The sequence below is a fragment of the Doryrhamphus excisus genome, linkage group LG17 (genome assembly GCF_037039965.1).
Source record: "Doryrhamphus excisus strain RoL-2023G ecotype Guam linkage group LG17, RoL_Dexc_Guam_v1.1, whole genome shotgun sequence".
NCBI classification, from domain to species: domain Eukaryota; kingdom Metazoa; phylum Chordata; class Actinopteri; order Syngnathiformes; family Syngnathidae; genus Doryrhamphus; species Doryrhamphus excisus.
In genome coordinates this window covers 8389033-8415454 of record NC_136373.1, presented here as the reverse complement: position 1 = coordinate 8415454, position 26422 = coordinate 8389033, and the positions used below count along the sequence as shown (strand labels likewise).

At 41.5% G+C, this 26422-nt stretch overlaps 1 protein-coding gene across 10 annotated transcripts in view; it reads left to right on the top strand.

The window, feature by feature from the left end:
• Positions 1 to 26422, top strand: part of prdm16 (PR domain containing 16) — a 199079-nt gene that overhangs the window by 151425 nt on the left and 21232 nt on the right. For all 10 annotated transcript variants that reach the window (XM_078798283.1, XM_078798281.1, XM_078798279.1 and 7 more), the window contains one exon: positions 25284 to 25424. In XM_078798283.1, the coding sequence (XP_078654409.1) occupies positions 25284 to 25424 (141 nt within the window). The remainder of the gene's footprint in view (positions 1 to 25283; positions 25425 to 26422) is intronic.

Below are 26422 nucleotides of genomic sequence, written 5' to 3'. Positions count from 1 at the left end.
ATGGTCTCGAGCACTATATGTTAGCCTTAAATCTGGCTTGTCACTTGAAAATGTTGAGATCGCTTTCCAAGGCCGCTGTAATTCTGTCCAGCTGTTGTCTGAGACATATGGAGGCAGGATGCCATTTGATGCCAACTTCAATACATACACACCAATACCATAATGATCTCCTCAATGGGATTAGCATGAAGAGCTATTACTTTTACAGTCGTTCAGATAAAACCGTGATAAGTGAATTTCTGCAAAGTAGGACTAAATATTAATAAAAGGAATAGTTTCATAGTTAGAGCTTAAAAAAATGTAACTCATCTTTCAATATTTATTAATAGTACGTAGTACGACCACAAAACAGTGGTCATGTATTTGAAAATACCGACATAGATGAGCATCATTTCGCCATGAAATATCTTTGACTGGCCTCCCTTTTGCTCTCCAGCCAGACTTTGTCACTTTCCAACTCGTCTCTTATTAACTCTGGTAGACACAACATGAATTTAGGAGGAGTTTGCGCCCTGTACCTCATCGTCTCCTTCATCCTACCCTACCTCTGAGGAGTTGGCAGTCAGCACACATGAAAGGAGGAGTGAGAAACACACAAGTCACCTGTCAATCTTGTCATTTCTGTGGAAAAGTGGTGTCTACTTTCACTGCAATGCTGTAAAGTTAGATCCCAAAGGACAAGACTTGTTACCCTAAAGTACTCTATGTGTGAAGTAGACCGAAGTATGATAAATAAACCAGATGCAAAAAAAGAACTTTATCATAGGACAGTATGGAGAAGCGGCCAAAGACAACATGCTGAGCCAAAAGTGAGAGTGAGGCAGCATCAAGGAAGGATGGAGCCAAGGATTATGCACAGGCAGTGCAAGAAGAGACGTCCCCCGAGAGAGGAGGGCAGGGTGAGTTAGCAAGCGAGCAGCCTATTGACAGACACACTGAACCAGAGATGAGTGAGGAAATCCCTTCTGTGCGTACACTCCATAAAATCACCCAGCTGCACTCTGCATGTGTGTATGTGTGTGAATTGCGGGGTGTATTCAGGTTTGATTCTGCATTCTACCCTTAGGACTTTCTTTCTTACACTGAGTCATCCAAAACAAGGTCAACATGCAATACTGCAGTAATACTTTTGACGTCTTTTGACCACTTACTCTGCAGATGGCTTCTGACTTGTCTGTTTGTGTATTATTGCCGCTCGTCACCGTCTCAGATTGCCTCAACATTTGACTTCAGCCACCCCCATACAAACACATTCTAAAGGCTTCATTCTGGCTGTCCAAGCAGCAAAGTCGATGCCTGACCTTGTTTTGCAAAATGGCATACTTGGACTTCAGCATATTGTTTATTTTGAGAGTCGTTTGGTTTTTGTAACCTAAGATAATAGCTAGATAGATATGTCTGTGTTAGGGAACCTGTACCTTACACCTGTATTTGGGTGGAGTTCAATAATAAGGGTACATGCCATGTAATGTTGTAAAAACACTACACTTTATAGCAGCTTCATCTGGAATTTAATCGTTGCTTGCTTGAGGTTGACAAACAAAGCAGGAGTATAGCTATAACATCAAAATTAAAGCAATACAATTTTTTTTTTTTACTGGGTTTTTCCATGAGGTTGACAAACAAATCAGGAGTGTAGCTATAATATCAAAATTAAAGCAATACAAAATTTTTTTAATTTTTTTTTAACTGGGTTTTTACATGAGGTTGACAAACAAAGCAGGAGTATAGCTATAACATCAAAATTAAAGCAATACAAAATATTTAAAACAAAAATTTTAACTGTTTTTTTACATGAGGTTGACAAACAAAGCAGGAGTATAGCTATAATATCAAAATTAAAGCAATACAAAATATTTTTAATTTTTTTTTGTTTTTTTTTACTGGGTTTTTACATGAGGTTGACAAACAAAGCAGGAGTATAGCTATAACATCAAAATTAAAGTGAAATATTTTTAAATGTTTTGGGGTTTTTTTTTTTAACTGGGTTTTTAGGTCACATTTAAAAACCTCTACAGTCTGAGGCCATTAGGTGGTCATGGAGGGCATTCCACAGGCTTGGAGCCGCAGAGGTGCTGAGCTTAGTTCTGGGGACCTTGAAGAGTGTTTTTGGTGGTAGATCGGAAGGTGGCGGGGGCGAGGAGTTCCTTAAAGTATTGGGGAGCATGTCCGTGAATGCACTGATGATTGACGAGGGACACCTCGTACTCAGTCCTAAATGGGATGGGGAGCTATTGAAGAGATTTAAGAACGGGTTCATATGATCGTATTTGCGGATCCTCATTCAGATCCTGGCCGGTCTTTGAGATACCTACATCTTCTTGCCAAGCTTCCATAGTTAAAAATGACTAAGTCTGACATGTCTGACATTTATGAGACAGAGAAAGAATGAAATAAAGCGTTAGAATGCTTGGTTGTGACCCACCACGACCCTGCCAGCGCTTCCTGACCTCCCCTGAAGATCCATACCGCTTAATTCTCCCTAATTACATTCCTGACTGACACAAAGTTGGCCCTCGACCACCCCTGCCAGACCAGGTAGCACAAAACCCACTCTAGCTGGGACATGGGAGGATCCATCCAGCGTTGGAGCGAGAAGGATGACATATTAATAAATGCGTGTGGCGTAACTGAGCATGTGCCCTGACTTTCACTTGCAGTGTGAGCTCATGCGGATATGACAGCGAGTGATGGATGATGTTTAGTGGAAGTGGGGAAATGGAAGGGAAACCTGTTGCACATTCACTAGAAGCAAGAGCACGTGGAAAGCTTTGGTGGACATTATTGGAAGTAAAACCCAGTGGGCTAAGACTCTTGTAGAATTGGAATCAATTCTACTGTCAATCAGTGGTCAATGGCATCATGTGACTGAGCAGAATCATGCTGAAACAGTTCATTTAAACTGGTTGTGTTCATTTTATAGCCCTCTTGCTATTGCCCTCTTGTTTGTCTTAACATCACAGGCTAAGTAAGGTGAGTGAAGTCCTGCTGCATTTATCTTTACACTGTAATTAGGGGATTTTGGGTGTTGTTGCCGGAGAGGTCTGCACTTGATGGGAAATGTTTTTGCAAATCAATGCCTTTTCTTGGCACCTCACCGGTCTTTGAAAGCATCATTAACTTGATTCATTATCATTAACTTGATTTGTTGCGTTTGCTGCTGATTCATTAAGACCATGTTCACAAGTCCTGTAGTCCTGTCCAGTCCACTCTGGTATGTTCACATTGGCCAGCACCATTCCAATTACTTTATGGTAATGGTAATGCTTTTATTTCATTTGAACATGCATCAGATTACAATTGAATGCATCGCATAATCAGTTCACTGTTCCACATATCCAAAAGGAGTAGGAAGAAGCAAAGCTTATTAAATCCTACCCCTCCATCTGGTACTTTTACAATCAGTAACTGTTACATTTGTTCACTTCCTGCTTTCCATAATAGAGTTTAAGGTTTGTTTGTTTGTTTTTTTTTAATAATGCACCTCATACCGAAGTACAAGGTGATATGACCAACCAATGACATAATGGGTACCATAGTAACTGTCAATCTATGTTTATCTACTGTTTATCTAGATTTTAATGAAACTGGAATAGCAAAAAACATAAAATGTGATGGTTTGAAATGTTCCATAAATGTGTTTTCAAGTATGGATTATATACTTACTACTATCGTAATCATTTGATTATATTACAAAGTTCCATAGTCACCCCTGAATAGAACATCAGTGCGTCCCAGTGGTTTACTTTGTACAACACAGCAGCATATACTGTAGCCCTGCTTTTCATATTCCATAAACATAATGGTTTAATGTGACAGTGTGCAGATAAATATCACAAACCCACCCCGAGGGAGAGAAAATGGACGATGGATTTGGGGGTGGGTGTGGAAGGGTTAGTGGATGAGCCATTTTTTAATATCACATAATACAACTCTTGTGTTCCCTTAGAGTACAAGAGGTCCTTCTCTTGCCCCCCCGTCCGCTAAATCCCTCAGCTATCTTTCAAACTGTGATAGTTACAGAAATTAGCAGTGCAGAAATCCATAAGCATCAATCATCAGTGGCTTATTAGTGTCTTTGTGGGGTTACGGGGGGAGATCAGAGGACCTGGAACACCACCTTCATCTAACATAGACATGCCCAAGCACACAATATTGTCATATGCATCACACGTATGCAAATATCTCAGTTTTTGTATTGCATTTTAGCTTCAAGGGTGCACTAATCATTTCTTAATTCACCAGGGAAGCTTCTGATGCTGATCCCATTTGTATTTGAAACCAAGGCCAGCAACGTGTCCATGCAGTAGACCATCCCAATATTCTCTCTCCATCATGTCTTTGTTTGTTGGGGATGGTGGTGATTGTGTTTGTGGTGGGGGCGATAATAAATAGCGGCAGACATGGACATCGATTTCGGTAATAACACAGAGAGCAGAACGGAGGCAGTGGCAGACGTCAGCCTGAGGTCCATCCATCTATGAAACAGGACATGCCAGTAATAGGAAAACACCACACACCGTTATGGCCAGAGGCAACGCACACAGGCAACTTATCACCACACTGAACTTTGATGCTTCGCCGCGTGCAGGAGGAGGGAGGGGGCGAGTGGGATATATATAATTCCATTATTTCTTCACAGATGATGAGACACGTTGTATTTGTGTGTGTGGTATATGATGATATGTGTGACCTTTGTGAACTATATGATATCTTTTACTACTCTACAATTCCCGTTGACTTGGGGAATACCTTTTGTTTGCTGTTGTGTTTTTGAATTATTGTATTTTTACCCCCATGAAAGTTGTGGGAATAAAGTCATAAGAGTAGTATATATTATTTAGTATATATTTTTTTCTGACATTGTATTCAGCGCAGTTTTCAAATGAATTGATTAATCACCATTTGCAACAAGGTCTGAAATATGCCCATTTGACTTGACAACAAATACAACATTATCGGTTCATCAGTGTTAAGGCGGTGGCATTCTCCATAGAAACCATCACATTTGTGCCTTCAATCATATTTGCATTTACTCCCTGCAAGCAGCCCTGACTCCACCCAACGGGATAAAGAGACTGAACCACTGACTGGGTTCACTCCATTCATTCTGCTATAAAACCAACATGCACAAGTGTTGAGAGAGAGAGAGACAGAGTGAACGCTCTTGTTATCCAGCATGTTTGGTCAAGAGATCGGAGGAAAACAAAAAAGGCCGGCACAATTGTCAAGTTTGTTTTTATTTACCGTGCAATTAATTGATTTATTGATTGTCGTAACAGACCCATCGATCAGTACAATCTATAGCTTAACAATGTGCCGAAACCGAGAGAACAGGTAATCTTGTGCCGCTCTACCATCTTTGGGCAGGACCTCTTCTCGGCTCTGTTTGGTCCACAGCAGGTGCCAGCAGTGATTTGTCAATAACTGTAAGGAGGAAGCCAGTGGTTGAACCCGGAATTCCAGCCGCACGTCTGCCGTGGTTCCACTTGGCTCCCCCGCCTTAACATTCACCACAGAAATGCCAGGCTCTCTCAAAGTCTTTCTCACACAGCTGTTGGACATCATGGTCCAATACCGATGTTGTATTTTTAGTAGGGTTAAAAAAAAAAAAAAAAAAGGGTTTTGCCTTGTGGCGTGAATTAAAGGTTTATTTTTGGCTTGTATATTCAATCCTGGGGAGCAGGTACTGCAGACGTTTTGTGGGTTTTACTGCCATGGCTGCAGGTTACTTACTATTTTTTGTTGCCTTTTCCATATACATAGTTTCTGGGGGTTGTTTCACCCCTGTGGGAATTTCTTGGAATTTTTGCTCTGAGAACGTCTGTGGTTTGTGAGTTACTCCTATTTGAATCGGTTTGCTTGTTAGGATGGGTCCTAACAAAGTTTTAAGATGATCCCGACATTTTGCTTCACTCACACAGTGATTGCCTGATTTGTATAATTCATAATTGTGTCTATTTTTTAGGTAATTCATCACTAAAGTTGCTTTACAATGTGAAACAATGTCATGGAGATTTTTATATTGGAGGTTACATGAATTTTGTTGAGTGCAGTTCGACTCCAGTGTGGTCACTTTAAATGAAGGTATGAATGGCTTTAAAAATATTGAAATAGAACTTACAGGTTACGTACTATTTTTTGTTGCCTTTTCCATGTACATAGTTTGTGGGGGCTGTTGTTATTCATAACATCAGAACAAATTTGGAGGTTGGCCAGCATCCTGGAACAGATTGGACGTAAGCCTGGCATCTTCTGCTCTTTGTCTCTATAATGTTCCCAAATGAGAAGGCGGAGTGAGACCTCCTTCTTTTGACCGCTGTCATTTCCAGACGGTGTCTCACGTGCCTCTCTCTGTAACAACCTCAAACACTTCATTTTACACAAATTCCAGTCAGCCTTGAAACATTTGGGTAGAGTTATATGTTCCCAAGTTGCGAGATTGATGTCAAAGTGAGCCCCGTTGTGTTCAAGCAGACTATGTTTATTGAATTAGCCTTTGCTGTATTTTTCCAAGCAAAGAGGGCAGCGTAACATAACAATAGAGAGAGGTTTATATTCTAACAAAGTACCCTGGACGCTCATCTTTTCCCAAGGATTCCCTGGAATTTCTCCACCATTTCCCATTTTTACAAACGTCATCCTAAACCTCCTCAAACACCTGCCGTTTATTTTCCTCCCGTGTTGTTTTCTCAGCTCGTCCGCACGTTCCCTTTTCCTCAGCACCTCAGCACCTCCGCACCCGGCTGATTATTTTCTCCGATATCTCCCATGACACCTTGATGGTCCTTTTTGGAGAATCTTGTCAGTGCTTGTATGTTTATCCGAGGGATGCCGGCTTTCAATAAACCCAGCCTCGCGTTCGCACCTCCTCGCACACAAACAGACATGCCGGCCCTAGTAATTAATCCAAACACACAATCTCTCACGTGTGTTAGGCAGAAGTAGCCTGTAGGAAAATAATCACTCACAGAGAATGCGCGTTTTAAGCAAAGTGTGAGTTTGCTACTGTGTATTCATACTGTGGGTGGGAAAAACATGCGAGCCCAGGACAAACACACTATTCTGCAGAGGGCTGAGGATGTAAGCGGATAGCGGTCTCTGTGTATTGCCTTACCTCACATGTTAGCTCACCAAACATGTATGAGGGGTATTCTGGAAGCAGCAGAAGGAAAGGTCAAAGGTCAGTCAAAGATGGACAAAAAGAACATCAGTTATGGTAAACAATGCTCAATGTTCCGTTTTTCATGGCATCCTTGGGGAGCGAGGGGTCATCCAGGTGACTTTAGGGTTAAGAGGGTATCTTGAGGAGGGAGATCAGGCTTCCCGCACACACACACACACACATACACACACAATGCATAAACGGAGAACAAGGAAGCATAGCAGTGGCAGAGAGTGACACAGAGACAGAAAGGTGAGCCAGTGGACCACACAGATAAAAAAGAGTGAGTACTGTTCTGTTTTGAAGGAGGAAACTCCACCTCAGGGATTAAGGCTTGTGTTTCTCCAATTTAGAGCCACTGATGCCTCAGACAGTCCAAGTCTGTTGCTCTGCTCCTGCCCTAGCGCTGTCAATAATTATTACTATAAACTATAGGTGCTCCTCTCGTTAACAACGAGGACCATTTTTTGACACTGTGTAAATCAATTTACAGACACTTTCAGAGGAGTAGATCCTTGAACATGTTCAAGGATGCAAATGTCCGACTCTCTGTGAGGCTGTTGACATGAGTCCTTACAGTGTGTGTGTGTGTGTGTGTGGCTGAGGGGTACGGCTGCATGCCAAGAAAACAGTTAAGTTTGCTAATGTCATTTTGACGTGGTTGCAGCCGACAGTAGGCTGTTTTTTTGGGGGGGGGGGATTACAAGAAAGAGATTGCTGATAGATAGAGAGATAACACAGCAGTGAAATTGCCAATGAAATGTCGTTGCCTGGCTCCCGTATAATAATAAATAAATAATAATAATAATAATAATGTGGTGAATAAATAGATTACATCAAATATGAACAACAATGTACAGCGTAAACAGTAAATTGCACAAATAATTTAAATAATTTTGAATAAATAACAGTTTAAAGTTTTGCGTGTGGGCAGGTAGAGGGGCTTATTTGGCATTCAGCAGTCTGATGGCCAGGGGGAAGCAGCTGTCCAAGTCCACAGGTTTTGGTAAAAGACCACAAAATTCACATTGTAAATGAAAGAGCACTAATGTAAAGGTCTGGTGAAAGCCAGCGTGTTTATGTGTGTGTGCATGTGCGAAGGTGAAGGTGGGCTTGAGAGTATGTGGTGGTATCATGACTGCAACTGCATAAGTGAGGAAATGAATTAAGTGCACGAGGGGGCAGGAATTTGGGACGGTAAGAAGGGAGTCTGTAGGAGAGACTACTTATTTTAACACATGTGCAAGTAAAACAGAACATATGAATTGGCTGCCATTCTCATTTAAATTTTTCTCATTAACTTTTTGGAACGGGCGGCATGGTGGTCGAGTGGTTAGCGCGCAGACCTCACTGCTAGGAGACCAGGGTTCAATTCCACCCTCAGCCATCTCTGTGTGGAGTTTGCATGTTCTCCCAGTGCATGTGTGGGTTTTCTCCGGGTACTCCGGTTTCCTCCCACATTCCAAAAACATGCTAGGTTAATTGGTGACTCCAAATTGTCCATAGGTATGAATGTGAGTGTGAATGGTTGTTTGTCTATATGTGCCCTGTGATTGGCTGGCAAAAAGTTCAGGGTGTCCCCCGCCTCTGGCCCAATGACAGCTGGGATAGGCTCCAGCACCCCTGCGACCCTCGTGAGGATAAGCGGTGGAAAATGAATGAACGAATGAACTTTGCATTAAAGCATTGGCATCAATCCATCCATTCTTGATGCCCTTTATCCTCACTAGGGTCACAGGTATGCTGGAGTCTATCCCACCTTCCACGTACACACACAGTCTAGTCAAAGGGGTCCTCTTGTTCTTTTAACAAGGGGCCCCTCTTACAGTATATGCAGCCTGGTCTGTCTGGTGCATTTAAGGGGCCAAGTAAATCTGTCATTTTAGCCTCTGAACATTCAGTCAATCTCTCGCTCCCGCCCTCCTTCTCACACACACAGTCTTGCAGCTGGAAGGAATTAGGTTGTTTCGCTCTCTTTCACTTGCTACACCAAGGATGATAACCTCCACAGGCCAACATCCATGATTGGAGGGCCATTTATTTCAGCCATTAACAACGTATCTTGTGGCCCTGGGCTAATAGCTGGGGAGACTGAGAACTGTTAGCGTTTAGATGAAAGGCCAGACTTGTCTCTGTTCCAAGGCTTTAGCTACTGTATCCCTCAGATGGATGTTCACTGTGTATAGTACGTGTCCATTCAAAAGGAAGTGGCCTAATGTAAACACATCTTTGCATTTTTTTTTCAATGCAACTTTTGGCCACCATGATAGTGATACTACTAATATGTGTCGTCAGTTTGTGGGCTGCTATACGTACTTGACTACCGGTGCCCCTCTACAAACATGTCAGTGTAATCAGGAGTGGCGTCTGGGCTGCCAGATAGAACTGCAGATCTCAGTAACAAACTGTTTGGTTATTTGAGTAGCGATCAAGCGGTCAGCCTTACCTATCCGTCTTTATTGGGTACATAGACCATCTGTGCTCACGTGAATTGAACATGAAAGAAATGAATATAGTAACTGAACAATGATTCTATGACAGTGTATTAATGATGACATCTGGTGTTAGAAATGATGGAAATGATGGACATTGACCGGCAGACAGCAGAAACGTCTCAGGTTTCCATCCTTTGTATATGAAGGTCTTATGTCTAAACCCTGTGAAGGACACTTTATGCATTTACTGTCTTCTATTTTATTTAAAATCCTGCATGGTTGAGCCTGTGCTGAAATAAGAAGAATATGCAGCTTTGTCCTTCAGCCAAAAAGTTACATCTGCTTCTCCGAATCCATCTCCCTAATTAAATAACAACAATGAACATGACATCAGACCTGAGCCTTGGCTGTCCTAAAGGGGCATAGAGAGAAGTTTTGCGGGCAACAGTCATGTCTAGGTTGTCTGTCCCTCTCGTTTTGATGTGATGTCATTCCTCTGCTGTAACATAATAGCAGGCCTACACCGCATTACATGCTGAAAGATTATTCCTATAAATAACCTCAGCAGGGGCAGCGGCACCCCTGAGATAGGCCATGTCTGTCTGTCTTTATGGCCATCTCAGCATTGTGCAATGTATGACCTTAAATGGACATATTGTAAGACATTTAGGCACTAGTCCAATTTAAAAAAAAAAAAAAAAATTTTTAAACATTTAAGACATTACAACATTTAAAAGAAAACTAGAAACAATACATAAGAAAAAATAGGTAAAACAATTACAAGTGATGAACACCTAGTGATGATAACATGTAATAATTGCAGAATCTTACAGTATTTTGAAGCATACGTCTTGTGCTGGAAGACACAGCCATCCGAATGAGAGCGTAGATCGTAAGTGTTGTCTCCGACGCTGTTGTTAGCATAAGTATGTGTACCAATGCACCAAGAAAAGAAGTTTTGGCATGTATATCAAACAATGCAACGTTATTAGAGCGTTTTTTTAAGAGTCATTGCATCCCAATAGCAGCATTGTAAGCTAGCTGAAATTAACTCGTTTTCTTGTGTTATAATGCACAGAAAAGGGAAAGAAATATGTGTTCATGTTTCACATAAGGATTGGGAATAATTGGCAAAATTTCAAAAAAATATCAGAAGAATGTTCAGGCTGCATTTGTAAATAAGAATTTGTTTTTAAATTGCTTGCCTGGTTAAATAAAGATAAATAATAATAATAACAATAATAATGTTGACTGGGGTGACGCGTCCTTCCAAATATTCAGAGATGATGCTGGCTTGTCGTCAAGGCTTACTTATTTCTGTTAAAATGACATACTTATGTACATTGCTAAATAAACAAAATCCACTGTGTATCATCTTTATAGCTCCACAAAATGTTATGAAGTTTGAAAGTTTGAGTAATTTTTTGCTGAATTAATATTGTGCAACAAAATACAGTGCCAACACACACACACACACAGATACACGCACCCTTGGCTTCTCCCAAGGGACCTCTGTTGTCCTTTCTCTCCCGCTGGCTGCTGCCATGACTGTGACGGTCACGGGGTCTCCCAGATAAAAGTGCAGGGTTTTGTAAAGGGAAGCTTGACTTTCAGAGCACAGGAAGGAGGAATGAATAAGCACAGCGGAAAAGAGTATCGCGAGGGGGTGAAGTCGAATGAAACTCCAAACCACTTGTTCATCTGATAAGGCTGCACACATTGAAGTGAGCGTAACAGAGAAGGTTAGCAGGGAGAGTCCCCGGCGATGTGCAGGGAGTGAAAGTTATTAGGAATTCTAAACATAAAATTGGCCCCGCCCTAAGAGAGGTGAGAATTTGGGTGTGAAAGAAATGTGGAAAAAAAAAGCCAAAAACATTTCCACCTCCTGACTGAAATGTGCTGTCATTTGTGGCCATTGACGTATCGAGCGCTCATGACAAATGAAGTGTGCGAGACCTCAGGTAGCTCTGCATGCAGCCATTGATTTTCACTGTCCACACAATACTGCTGATTGATAGGGTGGCGGCACAGTCATTAGATATATTCTCAACCTGCAAAACACATGCTTAGAGGGCTATGGAATGTTTGTGGACAAAAAAAACGACAAATGGAGGGAGGCTTTGTTCTGAATGTGCTCTGAATAAGACACAATTAACAATCAATTCCACAATAATTCCTTCCCTATGTGAACACAGTCATCTTTAATGCAGCTTCTTACTATGAAACAATGTGCAATATGCATACACATCATCTTAACTGCATTTTTTACTGAACCAAAACATACTTAATAGTACTTATAGTACGTATTCTTATCATCTACATCAAGTATTCTTCTTTGTTAATGTGTGGCGAGTAGACCTAAACATGGGATGTGAACAATTGACATTTCAATAATGACAGCCAGCGAAGGTTGCTCCTTTTCGGAATGATAAGTGAGAGACTTTCCTCCAGCAGAGTGGCGGTTTGTTTACGAAGATGATGTGCGGCGGGAATGAGCAGAATTAGTGGAAAGTGTTGAAAAGCTGCACGGCAAAGCTGAAATGTTTGCTTTGTGAATGAGATGAGATTCCTGAGTCCCGTCATGAAGCCAACCAAACCTCTCCTTGAGGCCTCTCAATGTGTCTTTGTGAGTGCAGACACACACACACACACACACACACACACCGTAGATGAGCTCTCATTTCATACAGTTTGTGAACATCACTTACTTTGGCACTTAGAACCATCAGCTATTGGACACTTCATTATATGCTGTCCAAAATACATAGAAACGCACACATAGCCATCATTCATTGATTTATCTCTGTCGAATGTTGTTTCTGGAGCCATGTCATTAAATGGAATTGAGCATCTTTCAGCCCTGAAATAGAAATACTCAGAGATTTTTTACTTTTAGTGAGGATGCAGTTTTTGGATTGCCGTTTGGATCTTCCAAATGTAAAAGCATGCATCAATAAGACCTTAAGACTGACCTGACAGTGGCATGAAGACCAATATGAGTGTTTCTATCCATCCATTTTCTATGCCGCATATCCTCCAGAAAGTGAAACACCCCATATTTAATTTTTAAATCTATGTTTCGTAGTGAATGCTCTTTCATAGACGGCCCCAAAAAGTTGCAGTTAATGTTCAGCTTCAGCTAATGCAAAGAAGTCGTGATCCAAATTCTTTGTTCTCAGGTCAGTGAACCCATGCTCACACGCCAACATTACCTTCGACATGAAACATCAATAATCTCATTTATTTGTGCACCCAGCCGACCGTAGTTACCTATACACAAACTCCCACGACGCTCTGCTCGCCATCATATTCTTATCTGTGTCTTCAGGAAATGTGAGGCATTCAATAAAAACAATTTTTTGCACCATTGATCCCCACGGCTGCCATTTGTCCTCGCTGCTTTTCTCTTCCTAGTCCGTTTCAATGGCAAAATGTCTTTATTGTTAAATGATAGAGTAAATGTTAGGAGAGGCCTGCCTTCTCCAAAGGGCAGCAGGGCAAAGAGCGTGACGATGCATGCTGGGATGAAATGAACTGCCAGAGGAGAAACACACCATAGACACTGGTGGAGAGGCCTTGCACACAAAGCCCACTGACATATCCAGTACATTATACGGCGTACATTCATTAGACTGGGTGTGTGTTCCGAGCACAGCTACACACGCTCAGTGGGTGCCACTCTCACATTGCTCCACTCCCTTGCCACAGATCAATATAGCTAAAGTCACCCACCTCGACAGGACTCTGCCTCTGTAATCATTCCCCACACTCCCTCCATCAGCCGACTTGTTGTTTATCCTATTATAGCCTTAATTGCCATGCTCATGGTAACCTTTCTTGGGACGCTAACCCTTTGCGCTAAGCTCATGGGTAATAGCACAGGAGGGCCAACGCAAACCAAACTAGTTTGTGCCCACATAGACCGCTCCGCTTAGCTCAAAAACCATATCAATCATTTTTCTCTGTCATTTCCGATGTTGTTTTCCTTCTTTGAAGAACCGTCCGGCATTGGCACATAGTCAGCCACATGGTTTCATTGTGGCTGCAGCTAATGAGTTTCAATGCTGCGGCTTTTTAATTAGCCGTGGTGCTAAGTATCCCCTCATGGAGCCTTTGCCGTCATCGCACCTTGTCATCCATCACCGCGTTTCTTTTGTTTGCCTCTCATTTGCATGTATGCACCAAGCTCATATTAGCGAGTGGCTCCCTAATTACCATGTGTGGGCAACTAAATGGATGGTGACATGGCGGGGTGGAGGTGCAGTCAACATGTTTACCTCCTAAATACCCCCCAGGACCGCTGAGCTCCAGCACACGGGGAGGTCATTGTGAATACGCCGCTTTGCGCTAAAAAGATTCATTGTGCTGTTTGCAGTAATTAGTACAACTAACAAGCTCACGAGTCCACATTGAGACAGATGGTGCAAATACACAAGCTGATACCGTGAATGCATTTTACTATGCAGTTGTTAATGTGTCCTAAATCACTAGAATACAACTGAGACGAAGAAAACAGCTCCTAAAATATCCTAACTACTTGAGCTTTATACTACCGTATATGCCTGCAGTGCTACAGATGAGCTGCTGCGGTACGAGTCCACCACGAGTGATATTGACACGTCTCAAACATGTGACTTGATTTATTTCCTGACTCCAGCTGACCGACCATGTTTTTATTTAACTTAATGTTCAATTAAAGTAGGTTCCAAACACCGGAAATTATGTTTTTCACTACAACATGCAGTGTAAATATTAGGGATGCTCCGGTCAGTGTGTTTATGCTGCCGATATCGATCATCCATGAGTGAAGTCGGCCGATACCAATACCGATCACATAGATTCATTGTAAATTGTGAGCGGTAATTATAGGTTATCACATTGTTTCTCTGGTATCAGACCTTCGTTCTTGGGCTGATACTGACACTTGGGGGCATGATACTGGGCCTGATACCAGACAAAGCGTGTGATGATCTTATTATCACATACTATTTAATCATGAGCTTATTATCACGTACTATTTAATCAAAAGACCATTTTGTTTCCAGAAAATTTTCAGTTTATTACATGTATTATATCTAAACAGTGTAAACTGTGTGTTCACGCTCATGCGCTGTTCTCTGATTGGTTAAACATGGTTAAACTCTATATTTTATCAGTATCACTGCCCTGGGCTTTGACACAGTATCATTTCGGCCTTTTCCCGTATCATTCATGGGCGGTTTCTAGGATACAGGGCCAAATAATACTGTAGTATGTGATAATAAGCAGTATCAAAAAGGTATGGATATTTATATGTACTGTTAGTTATTTTAGGGCTCACCAAGGTTTTTTCTTGTGAGAACTACTTTTACAAAATAGAGATGGCGAAGAGCTACTCCCCTCCTCTTTGTCCTTGGACAAATATATCGTCCAAATATGTTGATACGCACACAGCAAATGTTCCCTCTGTCGTTTTTCACCTATGCCTCCTCCTCGCCACAATGAACCGCTCGCCAAGTGAAGTGCAAGTAAAGTGTCAAGTGTCAAGTGAAATGGCACGGGTTCAATGCTTATCCTCATTGTATGCCACAGCTTCACCATGTGAGGTTTAGTGTTTGTTCCTGATGCTGATTGGCCAATTATTTCTGATTACGTTCCTTGAGGGCAGCATTCTCCATCAGTTGTTAGTGAGCAGTCAAATTATGCCTTCAATTTTAATGTGACCATTGGGAGCCAAGAAGTACTTCAAAGTTTTTTTTTTCTGTTTTGCGTGCTCCCTTTGGTCTTTGCAAAGCCAAGAAGTAACTTATAATGACAGCATTAATAATCAATTGATAGTGTGAAAGTCATTGTTACTTACTGCTGTGACGTTAATGCTCCTTTGGACGCTATCAGCAGTTTGAAATCTAATGACGGGGTCTGCTTGGGACTTTTTCTGTATTTTATTATCACCCCTACTGAGTCTGTAAAATGTGGTAAAAATGTCATCAAGGGGTACAGGTCATTGATTGGATTATTCTAGTATGATGGCATAAGGGTTTTTTTCTATTTATATTCCATTATTGACACAGTTAGGGGGTTGTTCTTAACAGAAGAAGGCCATGACTTATTCTCATTCTAGTGAAAGTGAAACAAACAAATGTGACTCACCGCAAATGTTTTTATTCATGCCGCTATTCAGTTAGAGTCTCCTGTAGCCACTGGATGCGTGGTCTACACAATCAAGTAACCGCTGGGGTCTCTTATTAGCGCTCGGTCAAAAAACATTGGCATTAACTACGGCGACGACTGGAAACCTCCTTGTTTAGTTTTTATTCAACCTGCAAGATGGCTTTAACTGCATATAGTGTCATCAGCAACTCACGTCTGAGTTTAATAAGCAATATTTATGCTGGCTGAGTCACAACATTGGTTCTGTTGCTGCGGTGTAGCGCAATATGCTTAATATGAACATGTGGTCAATGAACAACTGCTTTTTCCTTTCCACTTTCTCATGCACTCCAAATTATTATAAAAGTTTAAAAATGAAATTGTCATTCCTAACAACGTCCAATGATTCCCTGCTTCCACTTAAATCCAATTCTCTGTGTGGTTTAGGGAAATAAACACCCCGGCTCTAATTACAGTATTTATGGTACTTTAAAATTATTGTTATCATTGACCTTGTTTTGATATAACTCCTGTAAATAATGTAAGGAAAGAAAAAGGCCTTTTATTTAGTTGTCTGTAAAATGGCTCTGGGTGCAGTTTACCACAGCAGCCACGCTCATTCATGCTCGTGTGTGAGTGAGATGAGCCATGAAGAATAGGATGTTGTCTGACATGCTTGACACCGTAATAGGGCAATATGTTGTGTCACCCCCCAGTAATCCTCCTCCACCCCCATGATTTTGTGTGCATGTGTGTGCACCAGCCCCAATATGTGTGTGATTGATGACACTACTAATGGTGTGTGTAAACACTGGCAGCCCAGTTATCTCTTATCTGACACAGAGGAGAAGGCTTGTGTCAACAGCTGCTCCTCCTCTCCATTTATCTCTCTGTCCTCTCGGCTTCCCCCCTTCATTTTTTCCAGCTCACAAAGCAGACTTTAACATTTGTTTTAAACGACAGATTAATTATTAATTACTCGTTGAGCTCTCTCTCTTTTACTCTGATCGGTTTTTAAAAAATCTACATATACGTATATCGGGACACCACAGAACGCACATGGAGTATTCATCTCTTCTTGGAATAGTTATTATTATAGTGTGTCCTTCATCATAGAGGGGCATTTGTGAGGTCAAAGGTTGGACTTGAGAGAGGGCCTTTTAGTTCCGGATTTTTATATTGGGAAGGATTTTAACAGCTGTTTACACAAGATGGATTAAGAAAAAAGTGTCACGACACAAAAACACAAAACTGCCACCCCCCCGGCCCTGATTTAACCACTCCTCTGCTCATTAAAGCTGCACTTTCAAGCAGTTACAATTAAAACTCAAATCAATTAAGTCAATTAAGACCCATAACTCCCATATAGGCTGCCATCCATAAGGGTGGATTGATAGCCAACCTGCAGGCCCTGGGCCCACTGACACACTGTTAATAGTGCATGGCTCTAACACAAACCACATGGATACGGGGGGCTTCTATAACATACACACACATTCTGATACCCCAGGACTTCTCTACCATTTCCCTCCCCCTCTCGTAGGGCAGAGAGGACGAGCGTTCTTAATTAAAGGTTGGATGTGTGGGCCTCTGCATGGAGGTCATCAAGCAGGATCCATTACCTGCATGTTGGGGCCCTCCAGAGTCTTGAGTTAGGGTGACAATTAACATGAAGGGATGTGTTGAATCGGCCTGTCAAGAGTGAAGCAAAAAGTAAGTACGGGACATAAACGAAGGAAGTCGTTTCAGATGGCGAGATGTGATGGCTGAAAGTGTCACAGAGTCGGGGCTTGGACCAAGAAGGTGTGAGCTGTGGTCTCAATAGCTCTATTGTGTTTTCACTTGAACACGGGCCAGAAGCCAGAGTAATAACAGAGCGGAGAAAGGGAGCGTGGAGAAGTGTGGAAATAAAACAATGGTTTACACAATAATGAAATGGGTCTTTTCCTTCTCACCGACACTATTCGGCCTTCTGTCCTGGCTAGTCTCAGTCCCAGGTTGAGCTGAGGTGTACACTAGTATGACACAGAAGTAGTGTGTGTGTTTGAACACACCGTCACACATGCAAAACTGACAGAAACAACAAAAAGAGAACACACACATGGGTGGAAGGTGAGAATTTCCAGATGTTTATGTAATACCTTGGAGGTGGGTTGTACCCCTCCTAGCATCATGCATCCTTCATTGGCTGCAGCTAGTCCAATTTACTTTATATCACCAGCAAACAGAAGGAACAAAACAAACAAAAAAACACAATCAGTGACTGATGCATGATCGTGCCTGCTGTCTTGTTAAAGATTGTAAGGTGTGCACTGCAAAGTATTAAGAGAGGTGTAATAATTTAGTAATATTTTAGCCATACATGCTTTGCATCCTTAAAGTTTCTTTCTTTGTCTTTCTTTTTTTTGTAATAAAGTAAAGACATTCTTGAGTTGGCTAAGCTCAATTCACATTTGATGCTGAGCAGCAACTGACATGTTTTTTTTTACATTCATAATGGAAAAGACGTATCCAAGATTAGTCATGTAAGGGTTTTTTTTTGTCTCTCCGTACTGCAGTGCATTGTAGTGCAAAAGAAAATGAGAACATGTTATCGAAGGAAGTATCCCTTTATTCGGGTGTTAATAAATAATTGATAGTGTTACATGCTTTCAAATGTGTGGCCAACACCACTTCCCTATTTGTGTTTGCCCAGTTCCAGGAATTGTCCATATTTTGCATTTCACTTCCGATGTCAGTTGATAGAGTGGAGGTCAAGTTGTGTTGGTGTTGAATGCAGGCTTCCTCACCTCATTATTATTATATATTATTCTTGGTCTTGATGGACCAAGAGATTTACTTGCGCTCAGGAAGTTAATCGTTTATTTTCCCACTGTTTGAATCAGAAAGTTGGTTTCATTGTTTAACATTATGTGCTGTATTAAAGAAGAGATCTCTTCATTTGGTTTGTTTTCTAATATCTAATTGAGTGATGTCATACTTTGCTTCAAAAAAAATATTTGATGTAAAAGACACAAATAAACAGTCTTTGTCTTTGTGTATGTGTGAGTCGTTTTACATGCTAAAATCAGGCGGGATATCATGCTATTATATTATTTCTGCACATCTTCAGCCTAATATCCCAATGGAATAACTTAAATGAGGACTTTAGTAGTGGTTAATACACCATCATAGTACATCAGCATTCCTCAGATACCATGCAAACATGGCCCCTCACAGCTACGAGCATTATTGGGATGACAGTCGAGAAATCCGATTGGGTGTTTGTGGCAATGACATAACATCATTTCATTTTAAAGCTCATTACAATGTTGTTAGGCAAATCCAAACAAGCCTACAAAACATATGGGAAAACCCCCATAACCACAAAACCTATATAGATGTAACCACAGTTATATAATAATGTGCTTACATTTTGTGTGTAAACAAAGTCAGCTGCATCATCAAACATGCCCATAAATAACAACGGTATGCTCACTGTGCGTTCTCTTCAGCCAATAAACAGGGAACCCAGTTTCCTCCCACTATACTGTATATTTAAAAATCACTCAGTCACTTTATTTTCTCGGGTCTGTTTGCAGTTATCATAAGTAATGCATATGGTTTATTGGACGTACGAAGTGTGCAGTATGTTAAAAAAAAAAAAAAGGCTAAGGTGGGGCACTCGCGGGACACAGTGTAACTCTGATGCACTGTTCATATATCTCCCGTTTAGCCAGCACCTGCTCGACTGTAATGAGCTAATATATCTCCTCGCTAATTGCCATAAATACATGTAATAAAAGCTCGGCCTGTAAAAGCCTGCACAACAGTGAAACTGATCTTTGCACACGCGTTTACTTTGAACGTATCACATTTAGGAGGGAATACACACTAAAAAAAACACACACACAGCCACACTCCTACACACATTTATCCAAGCTTTTAATAAGAGGCTGTAAATAACACAAGACTGTTTCATTAATGAGGCCCCAGCCTGGAAACTCACTGCCTGTCCCCTTTCACAGCGTGCACACTTCCTGTTTGAAGTTGCCTGAACATGGCAACCCATCGGACGGCAAGACATGGGCAGTGAGGTAGCGTGAGGATAGTTTAGAAAGTTTACTGTGGAGGTTTACTGTCTCATCTGCTGTTGCTATCAAAATGTCAAAAGAATAAATTAGCAGCTGCTACTAATTAGAAAGGTGTTATACTGTGTTTAATCTACAGTAGTTGTACATAATGGTCATCGTACTCGCAGTTCTCAGTATAAGGCAGCGCAATTCCACACTGTTTCGTCCATTTTCACTTGGGTCACGGGCGTATGCTGGAGCCTATCCCAGCTGACAGAGATTTTATTGGAAAAGTTAGTATTTTTATTTTCCATATTGAAGATATACCAGTCGGTGTGTGTCCTTATTGTGAGTGTGCGACATTGTGCACACATCTATAAGGCAAACACACACCACACATGACAGTTGTGTGACTCTGCAGATGCAACTGATTTAAAGGAAGCAAGTTGGGTCATTAGAGTGCCGGGCCACATTCTGACACTCTCACACACAAACACACACTGGAGCCCAGATGGCTTTTACAAGGCCCTGGGCCCTTCCCAAGCTGGCTGCCTGCTTTTTAATTATGTCACCCTAGCGACCCGGCCCCGAGTTAAAAATGGGTTACATTTAACATTGCACACATTTTACATGTAATGTACGTAGTACACTAACTCATACTGTATGTGTAAGAACACATTACGCTACATTGCACCTTCTTAGTAGCTTGATAGATATCTGGAGTTGTGTGTGTGTGTGTGTGTGTGTGTGTGGATTTACTGCCTGTTTCCTCTTTAGCTGTCACTAGTCTGCCAGACGTTGGTTACACTGGTATACCATTACCAGCACTACTAATTGGGCACATACACATACACACTCGCTCAATATAAACACTCTATTCTACCACTCACTGTCTTCTATCACTTTTAGAAAATAATGGCAGTCTGCATTATTACATCTCCAAACTGTTTTTACCGAGGGTGGCGTACAGAAAAAGTGCAGGTGCCACTTGGATACATTTTGTATTTGTAAATGAAAGTCGCTAAAAGCAAGGTAGGCTATATCTGAACAAAACATGACATGCTAACTTTGTGTTATAGGTGACAAACATATTAATATTAATATGGCGTGTCATGTCTTGTACCACACAACACACGTGCAGATCAGCCAACGTGGGCATTTGTACTCTCTCCGTCTCTTTATGAGTCGCCTCCTGTTTGTGTGTGTGTGTGTGTGTGTGTGCATGCATTATGGGGCCCCCCCAACTGGAAACAGACACTCTTCTAGAAAGGATATACACTCTCACACACACGTCTTTATTCCTTGTTAGTGGTCCTGCACCTTAATTTGCAACACCTCCAACAACCAGCCCTGCAGTCCAATCCACAGCCACTGTCACTGTGGACACTGTGGACTATAGCACATGTGCATGTAATTCCTACTTCTTTTATATTGTCAACAACAACTCCATGGGCTTAATACCTGCAGCTACAGAGGAGTTCCATGTCAAAGTCTGACATGGAACCCAGGTGTGGTCGCCCCCTAGCTGCTCCAAGTGGAAGTGAGCAGTTTTTAAAATCTCATAAAGGATCATCCAGGAAATCTCTTTTTAAGGCTAAATTGTTCACTTACCCATTGAGAGGGAATAGTATAGGCGTTAGTGTGGCGAGCCCCTTATGTCACACTCAACACTTCTAGGTGTCTAATGGTGAGAGTCTACCACAGGTGTCTTTAAATCAGGCCTTTTCACGTTAGAATAACTATCTACGGTGTAACAACCCGAATTTGGCATTGTGGGCTGTGCCGGTATACCCAATGTGTGACTATAAAAAGATAAATTTGGACCTGTATTGTTTAAATTGTATGACTAGAATATTGTTTGTGTCTATTTCTCAGCAGCACGTGTTTTAAAGTACACATTGTGAACACACCCTAAACACTGCAGCAAAGTGGCGCACCTCTAAGTGCTTCTATCTCCGGCTCATATCAAAATCACAATCACCGCCAAGCAGCGTTTCCATTTTCTGCCCTCAGTCAAAGTGAAAATAATATGCACCTTGTCACCAGCACCTGGCCTTACAAGCAACTTTCCTCCTCTAATTCAGCCCTGCACGCCTCACACGTCCGTCACACACACGCTATGGCTGACGAAGGAGAGGCCATGTCGAGACATCCATTAAAGGTTTGAAGCTGTCAAGGTTCCCCTTTGTGTGCTGGAGCAGCGGTAGAAGTGCTCTTATCAGAGCTTCCTGTGGAGGTGCCTCTGCATCCTGTCCACTCCGGGACGCTGCTCTTCTTTCATGGGCACACCTGTTTTGGTGCTCGTGTTTATGCAGCCTTGTGAGGTACTTTCTAATGCTCTTTGATCAAATATGACTACAATAAATGGCAAACAGACGAGGGGTAGGGTTAAATAAGCTTTGCTTCACCCTACTCTGTTTGGACATGAGGATAGGATTAAATAAGCTTTGCTTCATTTGACTCCTTTTGGACATTGGGACCTGTGAATTGAATGACCATTACCATATCATAATATATTTAGTTTTACATACAATGTAATACATTTTAAAAATTGAATGACAAAAAGCTGTTAGAGATAATAACCAGTGGTGTTGCTAGGCTGAAGCCCCCCTAAATAAGTTGATATTTTTTATAGATTTATTTATTTATTTATTTTTTACAAAAAATTATCTGACAAATTTTATATAATAGGGCAAAAGCAGGCTAATACTAGCTCACTACTGCTACTAGTAGTAGTAGTAATAATCAGAAGAAGAATAATGATGATAGTAATAATAATAGGCTAATTAATAATATATAATAATAATGATTATTATATAATTGATCATTGTCCACTGGACATAATGGTTGCATTGTGTGTACTTGTGTAAATGTAATTGTGGCCTAAAACAAAATTGAGTATTTCTACTAAATATGTCCAAAAGTGGGAAAGTTATATCCTGGTTCTTGTTTGTTATTTGTATTTTGGATTTCCTAATGTCTACTACATTCATTCATATTCATTATATTCATATTCATTCATTCACCCCTGATGATAACTAATGATTTCAAACCCTAATCCAACCCTCTGGGGTGAAATATTGCATTCATGTGTAAAATAATAATAATAATTTAGTGTTCATGTTTGGGTGGAATTATCTACTACATTGTTGCTTTGAAACCATCTTGCACATATAGCGGCATTCCCTCGTATATGTAACGTGGGGGGGGGGGGGGCGGTAACAAAAAAGTGAAATAAGTAAATAAACAAACAGTCAGCCGTGGGATTGTTCCGGCCTCTCCCTCTCTGTTGCACCTCATTTGAAGCCTTATAAATCAGGCTTCCACTCGGAGACAGGGTGTTAGTTGGCCTCCACAACAACATACGCACACATGTACACTTGGAAAAGCACAGGCCTGCTGCTCATTAAGCCCGCCGTCAGACCCTCAGGTGTACGGTGAAATGAAGTGAGAAGGGCGGTACCCATGAAGTGTGTTGGAATTGCAACATGCATAATACGTAAGCATGCCTCCATTGCCACGCCCTTTCACCTTGAAAAAACTCTTGTGTTCATTGAACATGTGCATTAGCTGTGTCACACTCCCACGACAAACTGTTTGGTCAGTGTTGGCGTGGAGGTGGGAGGGGCGTAAAATAACGTAAAATAAAAGCTATGGACTCAAGTATTGACGTTGTAAAGAAGTGGTAGCTGTGGATGTGGACTGTGAGGACTTTAGTAACATCGGTCAAGTTTTCAAGACATTCCAATCACCAGAAAGATTTCAACTAAAGTGAATGTGTTTTTGTCACCTGAGGTCAGTAAACTTTGTAGGGTTATTTCCAGCCCTGGTATTAACCTTGTTGAAAAACATTTAAGGGGGTGGACTCCCCTCTCACCTCCAAAGCATGTTTGTATCTGGACAAGCACGCATGCATTGCACCACTTCTTTCACACCCACGACCAGACACTTGACATATTTATTTACCCTGCAAACTCACCACCTGCACCAGAATCTCTTTCACCCGCACATCAAGAACATGGCCAGCCACACTTTACGAGCTAGAAAAACAACATGCCTTTTTGGAAAAAAGGCTGCCAGAGTTCATGAACTATACATGCGCATCTAAAAACGTCTAGCGGTTTGTTGGTTCTTCTCCATCACACCTTGAGTTCCTTCCAGTAGGCCGTGATTAGGAGTGTCACGCTCGTTGGAGGGCCGGGAACGCCTTTCGGCCAGGCTGATTGGGAGTTGTAATTAACCCTGTTGCTCTGTCTCCAGAGGCCTAACACTAGTGTGCTATTACATGCGGCATGGGGGTGAAATTAGAGCTTTAGGCTGATAGCTTGGTGGAGTGGATGAGCTTGAAAAGTCAAAACGTAAATGTGCAGACCCAATGAAAAATGCTTTATGCAGGCTGGTATTTTTATTTTGCATTCAGTAATGCCTCCCAACTGCAGTATATATGCAGTACTTTCACTATATGCGTTACATTAACACCCAGTTTGGACTTTTAGGAAAAACAATCAGACTGCGCTTCCGGAATAACAAACAAAAAACAGACTGTGTACATATATTTATACTGTTATTCTGTATATTTTGTATTCTTTTTTAATAGATGTGTCTGCACCTACTATACCAAAACAAATTCATAGTATGTGTTTGATCATACCTGGCAATAAACCTATTCTGATTCTGATTTTGATTCTGATTCAGTAAATGCACACATACCCAACAACATATTCTTTGTATTTCGGGTACATTTCCTTACTATGTACCCAATCATATTGCTTTTTATATAATAGGTACTGTACACCTATTTTTTTTCTTCTTGCAATTGAAAGAGATGTCCCTTGTGGATCAATAAGTCTAAGTCTAGAGCACAGTGGTCAGCCATTGTTGTTCAGTTGCTACATGCTACCCCAGGTACAATGCTGCTTTAACAAGAAAACCATAGCAGTATCACTTTTAAGAACATATGCCGTAAGCTGCAAAATACTGTTGTCTTTCCTATAAAGTGTTGTAATGATGCCTATTATCTCTTCCATCACTCAAACATTTACTAATGCCCATAAATGGAATCAAAACAGTCCATTTTAAGCCAGATATCATGGTAAACTCCTCCTTCTCATTTGTTATTCCACAACAAGCCCTCGTCTTGCCCCCTTCATCCTGTCATTCTGTGTGAATACGGGTAACGTGACTTGCTCGCTCCTCGTCTCAGGGCGACTGCATTGGTTACAAAAGCTGCAATATGCCTTTTGACATGTCAAAGAATCCACAGTTAGTCCACTCCCTCTTCCTTTCTCCTTCGTGGTACCTCCCGTCCATCAGGCTTGACATGGTTGGCTGGCCCCAACACCCACCGATGCACCTTTAGGATGATTTCCATCACATAGAATTGAACCCAATCCAACACATTTACAGATGAAGAAAACATGTAATGCTTTAGTAATGGAGCGAACTTTATTGTGCATCATTAACGTCTGCTCTTCTAATGCTGGGCCCGTTGCTCTCCAACAGGTGGTGGACGACATGGGCAACATTAAGTTTGCTCTGGACACAGGCCCGGACGCCCCCAGCAACAGCTGGCTCAAGTATGTCCGCTCCGCCCCCTCGTTTGAGGAGCAGAACCTCGCCGCCTGCCACCTCACTGGAGACCAGGTAAGCGTCCCACTTTGATTCACGCTCCACATCGGAGACACATTGTTGTGAGAATGCTGCCTGTCTGTCCTGTTTCCCATCCTTTAAGAGTGCTGAGCAGGCTTCTCTCGGTATTAGATTGGTGTGTGTGTGTTTTACCATTGTGGCAGCATAATATGTTGGCTGGTAATGATTAAGGAATGGCTCTATTGTGTGGCGGTGGCTGGGCCAATTGCCAGGGCTATTAGGAAATGACCTATGTAACAAGCCTGAGAGAAGAGGCCAACCGGTACTCCTTGATCATAAAACCATTATCCCAAGAAGTGGGAGAATATATGTATCTGCCGTTTATACTTGGGATGAAGTTTGGAAAATATATGGACCAAAGTCTACTGGATTAATTTAATCTCAAGATAGAATCTTGGAAAAAATATATTATAATAAAGTAATATTAACGTTGAATGAAAAACAATTCAAAACACTTAAAGGAGACCCAGGGGACTTCCTTAAATGGTTCATAGTGAGGAAGCACCAATCACAGTGGAGTGGGCATGTCCAGAGGCGGGCCGTGGGTGGCATAAATTAAAATAGACCGTGTTGGCAGGAAGCACAAATCCAAGGAAATACAGCTGGAATAGCTGCAGATTCTGAAAAATCTAAAAAGTTTTCTCTGCAGGTTATTGTGTGTAGCTGCTCTATAGGAGACCACAACTCAATACAAAGGGTGAAGAAATGCCAAATGTGAAAATGGAATTCTGTGTAAACAATCACAAAGATAAAACAGAATACATATTTCACGGCTAGAGTGGAGTATTAAAAATTAGATTTTAGGTCAGGCAGACCAGCACTTAAACAATAATAGATTGATCCTTTGTTAACAGACCCTGAATCGAACTTCCCCACTGGATGTGGTTTGTTTTGTCAGGTGTAAAGACAGTAATTGAACTCGGGTCGGACCAAACTAACCACACGAGACTTCCTAGAAGAGGTGGTCTTGGACCAGTTCCAAACAAATGTGT